Source organism: Poecilia reticulata, linkage group LG12 (assembly GCF_000633615.1).
Source record: "Poecilia reticulata strain Guanapo linkage group LG12, Guppy_female_1.0+MT, whole genome shotgun sequence".
Taxonomy (NCBI): Eukaryota; Metazoa; Chordata; class Actinopteri; order Cyprinodontiformes; family Poeciliidae; genus Poecilia; species Poecilia reticulata.
In genome coordinates, this window is record NC_024342.1 from 15,266,501 (window position 1) to 15,272,433 (window position 5,933).

At 38.7% G+C, this 5,933-nt stretch overlaps 1 protein-coding gene across 3 annotated transcripts in view; it reads right to left on the reverse strand.

The window, feature by feature from the left end:
• Positions 1-5,927, reverse strand: part of LOC103473668 (sodium/glucose cotransporter 1-like) — a 38,124-nt gene extending 32,197 nt beyond the window's left edge. The window contains exons 1-12 of one of the 3 annotated variants that reach the window (XM_008424071.2): positions 5,854-5,920; positions 5,492-5,563; positions 4,238-4,342; positions 4,014-4,073; positions 3,824-3,928; positions 3,632-3,737; positions 3,151-3,231; positions 2,821-3,029; positions 1,667-1,802; positions 1,467-1,574; positions 1,229-1,379; positions 974-1,142 (exon numbers count right to left, since the gene is read on the reverse strand). In XM_008424071.2, the coding sequence (XP_008422293.1) occupies positions 974-1,142; positions 1,229-1,379; positions 1,467-1,574; positions 1,667-1,802; positions 2,821-3,029; positions 3,151-3,231; positions 3,632-3,737; positions 3,824-3,928; positions 4,014-4,073; positions 4,238-4,342; positions 5,492-5,560 (1,299 nt within the window). In that variant the 5' untranslated portion in view covers positions 5,561-5,563; positions 5,854-5,920. Of the gene's footprint in view, positions 1-973; positions 1,143-1,228; positions 1,380-1,466; positions 1,575-1,666; positions 1,803-2,820; positions 3,030-3,150; positions 3,232-3,631; positions 3,738-3,823; positions 3,929-4,013; positions 4,074-4,237; positions 4,343-5,491; positions 5,564-5,853 lie in introns of all 3 variants that reach the window. The other 2 variants (XM_008424072.2, XM_008424070.2) reach the window with 2 other exon arrangements.
• Positions 5,928-5,933: the final 6 nt, after the last annotated feature.

The following is a 5,933-nucleotide window of genomic DNA, read 5'->3' on the forward strand; positions in this document are numbered from 1 at the left end:
AGGTAGTGCACTCCACAGATGATGGTAGGACAGTCACTCGGGCTAACACAGCTCCCTGTCCCGTAGATAAACTCTGTAATCATCCTGGATAATCCTATTACTAAACCAATTGTGAGTCCGAAAAAGGCACCCTGTAAAAAGAAGAAAGTAGGAAAGAAAGAAGGATAAAAACACCCTATTAAAACAACAATCCACCAACTGACGTTTAGCTTAAATCAATTCAAGTCAGTTATCTGGAATGGCTGCAGCAATAAATGTGGCTTGACACAGAAGCTAAAACAGGTAAGACATCTTTCTCTGTCAAAAGATAACAAAAATCCTCCTTCAACATAACCCTCCCAGATAATGTTACATCATCTTTGGTTGATGTGACAGAAACTAAAAATATGTGTTCTTTATGACAAAACAGAGATGTGTTCTTATAAATTACAGCATCCACAAAGTATATTTGGGTTGTGTTTCATCGTCATTTCTGGATCCACAGCCTTAAAACTGAGTAAATAACAAACCCATAGGGCCTATAGTTTGTTACCTGATGGTCACTTTGGAAAGAAATCTACCATATTTTTTTATTCTTCTATAAGAAAAGGCTAAAAAGAGTGATTCATTGGTTTTCTCTCTTAATGACGAGAACCACTACCCAGGTCTGTTACACCACAGCTACAATCCTTCTCATCTCTTCAACATTAAACAGGCATTTCAACCATTGCAGGTCCATGATGTGCAGAGCCTTTCCAATAAGAAGCTTTTAAGAATCTCAGTCATGGTGACGGACTGTTCTTCTCCAAGTCATAAGAGGCCTTCTTTGTGCAGATGACTGAACTTTTTCTATCCCGTGGTAAAATCCTCAGTTCAGGTCTGTCTGCCCCCAAACCAGATAGCCTCTGATGGTTCCTGTATCTGCCATGTATGCTACAAAAGACACATTTATGTTGCAACTAAAGCAGCAACTGTAAACTAAAAGGAAACTCACAGTTTCATTAACTCGTTTACAGAACATGCCGAGCATGAAGACAGCAGCCACAGGTGGAGTGAGATAGCTGGTGATTGACTGGATGTAGTCAAAAAGCTGACCACTCTGGGCTGACTGCACCACAGGGATCCAGGCAATGCTTATTCCAATAAGGACCACAATAAACACCCTGAAAGGAAGAATAATCAAAGACTCATGGTTAGAGTCAAGCATGCAAACAGTAATTATATTAAAATGAAGCCAAAACAGTTTTACCTGCCAGCAATCATCAGTTCCCTCTCTTTGGCACGACGACGGACCTTAGTATAGATGTCCATGGTGAAGAGAGTACTAGCACTGTTAAATATTGAAGTAAGGGAGCTCATTAGAGAGGCCAACATCACTGACAGCATCAAACCCCTCAGACCTGAAGAGAGACAGACAAAGGCGAAGGAAAACATAAAGAAACAAAATGTTGATTTAAATTTTAAGACAATGTTGTCGATCCACTCACCATTTGGCATAAGATCCACAACCAGTTTGGGATAGGCAATGTTGGTGCATCCAACACTAGCTCCACAGTTTGCGTCACATAATTCCGGGACCACACATGCCACCACATCTGAATGTTTTAAGAAATTATTTAAATATTGTTGTTTTACATCAGATTTTTTCCCTCAAGACAACAGAACTTGGAAACAGCAAAACACGCACCAGGATACAAGATCCTGCTTATCATGCCAGGAAAAACCATGAGAAACATGGGCAGCAGCTTCAGGTAACCACACAAAATGCAACCTGCTTTCACATGAGAGAGATTCTTGGCTGAGAGGCAACGCTGGACAATCACCTGTAAAAAGATGGAGCATTTGAAGGCAGTGTTAAATACTTAAAACTTCTACTGTATCAAGAAAAAATTTTGGATTTTTTTTATCAGAGTTGTTGCTGCTTTACGTCATTTAAAGTTCCTCACTCAGAAAAACTAGAGTAATTTCAATAAGTTGTAATTGGTTGTGGTGAACGAGCCTGTAAATGAATAACTATTTCTGTGCATGCAACTTTAAGTGAGCAGATGAAGCACAAACATATTGATTTCAATTTAAGGCAAATGGAGCTTTTGAGATTAATCATTTGAACTGAGCCATAAATTAACAAATGGCAATGTTGGAAAAGAAAAGCTAAGTAAAAGTATGGCACATAATAATATTAGGATAACAACTATTACATGCACTGGACATTTCTTATCTTTTCTTAAAAAGAACAACATGGCAAATGTGGCTATTGACAGTCGTTAGATTATACAGTATGTCCATTTACCTATACATTAGACACATTTAGCATAGCTTGTCGTGCACATTACATAGCAACAGAACATAAACATCATTCACCATGACTAAAATTATTTCAATGAAAGCTAACCAACAGAGACAAGTACTTTCTCTCATTTGAAAATGGGTCAAATTTGGTCTGTTTTACATTTACTGTCTGTGTTAAAGTAAAAACAGGATGCCAGTATTTATTTGTGAACTGAAGAATTTGTGTCTAGGCAACTATAGGTTCAAGAAATCTCAGTAGGTTAGCAAAATATTTGTAAAGTAATTGCAATTCAGCTCATAGATCACCCTTTTACTCCAAAGGGCTGTTATATGACATGGCTCTTCACTATCAGCTGGCAACCTTAGAGCGCCTCAGTGATTCTGTCCAAAACAGGCGAGATAAAAGAGCGTGAATGCCCGTACGGTTATGTAAAAATCAACTGGATGAGTTTATGGCCTTAGATTGTTTCTGGTATGCAGTAAAAGCTGTTACTGAGTCAGTGGAAGTAAAGCATCCACACAGTCAAAGGTACTGATTGTATTTTTACTGACCTGATCAGTGCACCAGTACCAGGTGGCCTGGATGGTGAGTCCAAACACCAGGCCAGGCCAGGGCAGGTCTCCTGTTATTGGATCTCTGAAAAGGTGGAAGGAGTCTTTCCGAGGCTTGTAGCACTCTGCCCTGATGTTAGTGGTGTTTTTGGGAATTGCAGCCATGTAGAGTGTCTCGAAATTTACATAGCCCCCCACTTCATTGAAAGCTGAGGGTAGACAGGGAGAAATGGTTGGACTAAGACTCACTCTTCCATTTCTGAATGATGTCACAATAAAACCAATCAACAGTGCAAGGCAAAATGATAAATAAGGATTATTGCTTATTACCATAACCCATGAGAATGAAGGATCCAATAACCATGATGATGGTCTGTAAGGTGTCTGTATATATCACCGCAGCCAGTCCACCTGAAATAAAACATGGCGTTAGCAATCTGTAACATTTCTTATTCTGAAGTGTAGATAGTAATATGTGCACTAGAGAGTTTAGGATTATCTTGTTTTTATGTCGGTGTTCTTTTTCCGCTTGTTTTGTAAAAGTTATGTGAAGGTGTGCACGGATTAATGCATAGTAGCAACTATTAGAGGGCTATTTGAGGCTTATTGTAATCCATGGGCAATTAACCACAAACACACCACAGATATACAAGCCAGGAAAGGAGGAGTTTTCTCTTTACATGTGTTTTTTGATCTTGAGAGGACTTTACCCTCACTCAGGGGGCCATTTACATAAGACTTTTTGTAGGCAAGGTTTATGAGGAAAATGTTGATCTCCAAAAAGAAAGTGAATTTCTTCCTGAGGATGCACCTGTGACGGTGTACAGTGCAGTAATCGCCAGTAGAGCGATAACAGCAACGTAGATGTTCAGTCCAAGAGCCTGCTGGATGAAAATGGCACCAGAGAACATGTCGGCCTGGAAGGAGACAGAAAGGATCTTTTACTTTAATTTGTTAAATGCATTGTTGAAAGGTTCAAAGGTTAGAAAGAAAAAAAACATACAGAGATCTTTGTGAAGACGTAGAGGAAGAGGGAGAGCACAGAGAGATAGATACGAATCCGCTGTCCTCCGAACCTCTTCTTCAGGTACTCAGGCATGGTGACCACCTASACAAATTTGATATTTTGCTTTATCAAGACTCAATGACTACAACGGGTGCACTTTTCAACAGAAAATGCACATGCTGTTTACCCCAGCTTTGATGTAGATCGGCACAAAGAGCCATCCCAGAATGACGACAACAATAAGAGCCTGGAACAAACAAAACATGGTAAAACATTGAAACAATCAAGAAAATATTTAACATAGAAAGGATTTTTACTTTTCAATTTCTCCAAACCATTTTCTTTTTTCTTTTTTTTTTGCATTATGAGATTTTGTCTTTCCTATTTGAAAAACATACCACAAATACTCACGTTCCACTCAAATCCACCAATGGCAATTCCAGAAGCTGCAGCAGTACCAGCAATCCCTACAAAGTGGCCGCTGCCAATGTTGCTGGCAAAGAGTGATGCTCCAATCTAAAAAAAATGTTTAACTTACAAAGGAATCCCAAAACAATCAATAAATACCAGATGACTTGCTCTGCTGATAAACACATTTGGAACATTTTCTGTCTTTAAGGCCCTTTCAGGATGATATGATATCTCATTTTGAATAGGTTTAACACAAGGAATGCAAAAGTTGTAGCTCATGCCATGGGTGAGACTGTGTGTGTGGAGGCTCTTGAGACTCTAATTCTGACCACAGCCCACATCTTATGAATCTCCCCAAAACTATTGAAAGGGCTCTGCTTGTCAGTCCTGTTGTTGTGGATTTTACAGTTGCAGGAAAACCTTTTTCTATCTCACTTTTTCCTTCCAGTCAATTTTCTATTWACCTGTTTGGATACAGCCCTCTGTGAATACTCAGCTACTTTAGCATTGACTTTTTGTGACTTTCCTCACTGATATTGTGCTAGACAATTGTCAAGTCAGCAATCCTCGATAAGTGAACAGCTATGGCCTGTTCTATACGGTGTGGCCAAGTTGTGTAGGCCTTAACCTGGCCACACCATTTTTATTGGTGTTTTTTCTTTCTTATTTTGAGGGAGGTATGGGTAGTTCGTTTATCCATGCAGAAAGCCTTGTTTAATTTGCTCTTTTTTGCAGGAATATATTCTTTTTTCTGATTTATTTACCAAACATTACAGTGAGGAAAGATTTGGTTTCATCTGTCCATTTTTACAAAAGTCTCATGGTTCCACTCTTGTTAACAATCCTGGTTTTTCAGTGTTCAGCATTCTCCTGCAAACTCATCCTAACAAGCCAAGGTTCTATAGTTGGTTTTTTTTATATTTTTCCTTTTTTTATTATTTCTTCTGACTAATTCTTCTATTAAAGGTCTCAATTAGTATTTACCACACTGGGGCCTGTGCAGCCACATTCAGCTTCGTTTCAACAGTTTCTATCCCATTTTGAACGAAAACAAAGATTTTGATTTTTGCTGCTTCTTACCCATTCAGTCCTATCTAAATTGTATGTGACCAACATGTCACTCCTGTTAAGTAGAGTGAACTTTTTTTTTAATCGTACATCTTTTCCGTCACAACTCTAATAGTTCTATTATTTGCTATTACAAAAAATAGCAAAAGAACAAAAAATGCTTCTCATTTGTTGTCAGATACCCACCGGCCACCACACCATGCTCCTCCCTGCAAGGAAAAAGCCACCCACAGTGGATCGATTGGTGCGGACCATGGCCTGCAACAGGACAARAAAATACATAAACTTTTGCAAAACAAGCTTATCATCTAGTTTAGCTCTAAGTTAGTGTTCTATACACTAATCAACACAAAACACAGATTAGCTATGACGCTCCTTTATGATTCACTATTGTGCAAAAAAAATTTGTTTAATGTGTTTGTTTTACCTAAAGCAGCAACAAAAGAAGCATTACATTTTTGTAGCAATTTACTTAAGCAATTTACAACTCAACTGTAAATAAATCACGCAGACAAACTTTCAACAAGTTGACCGTTTGCAACACTTACAATAACTCCCACAGCCAAGACAACCAGAAAGTAGATGACAATAACGGAGATGTCGGCTGCATTGTTGATGCGGGTGGTGG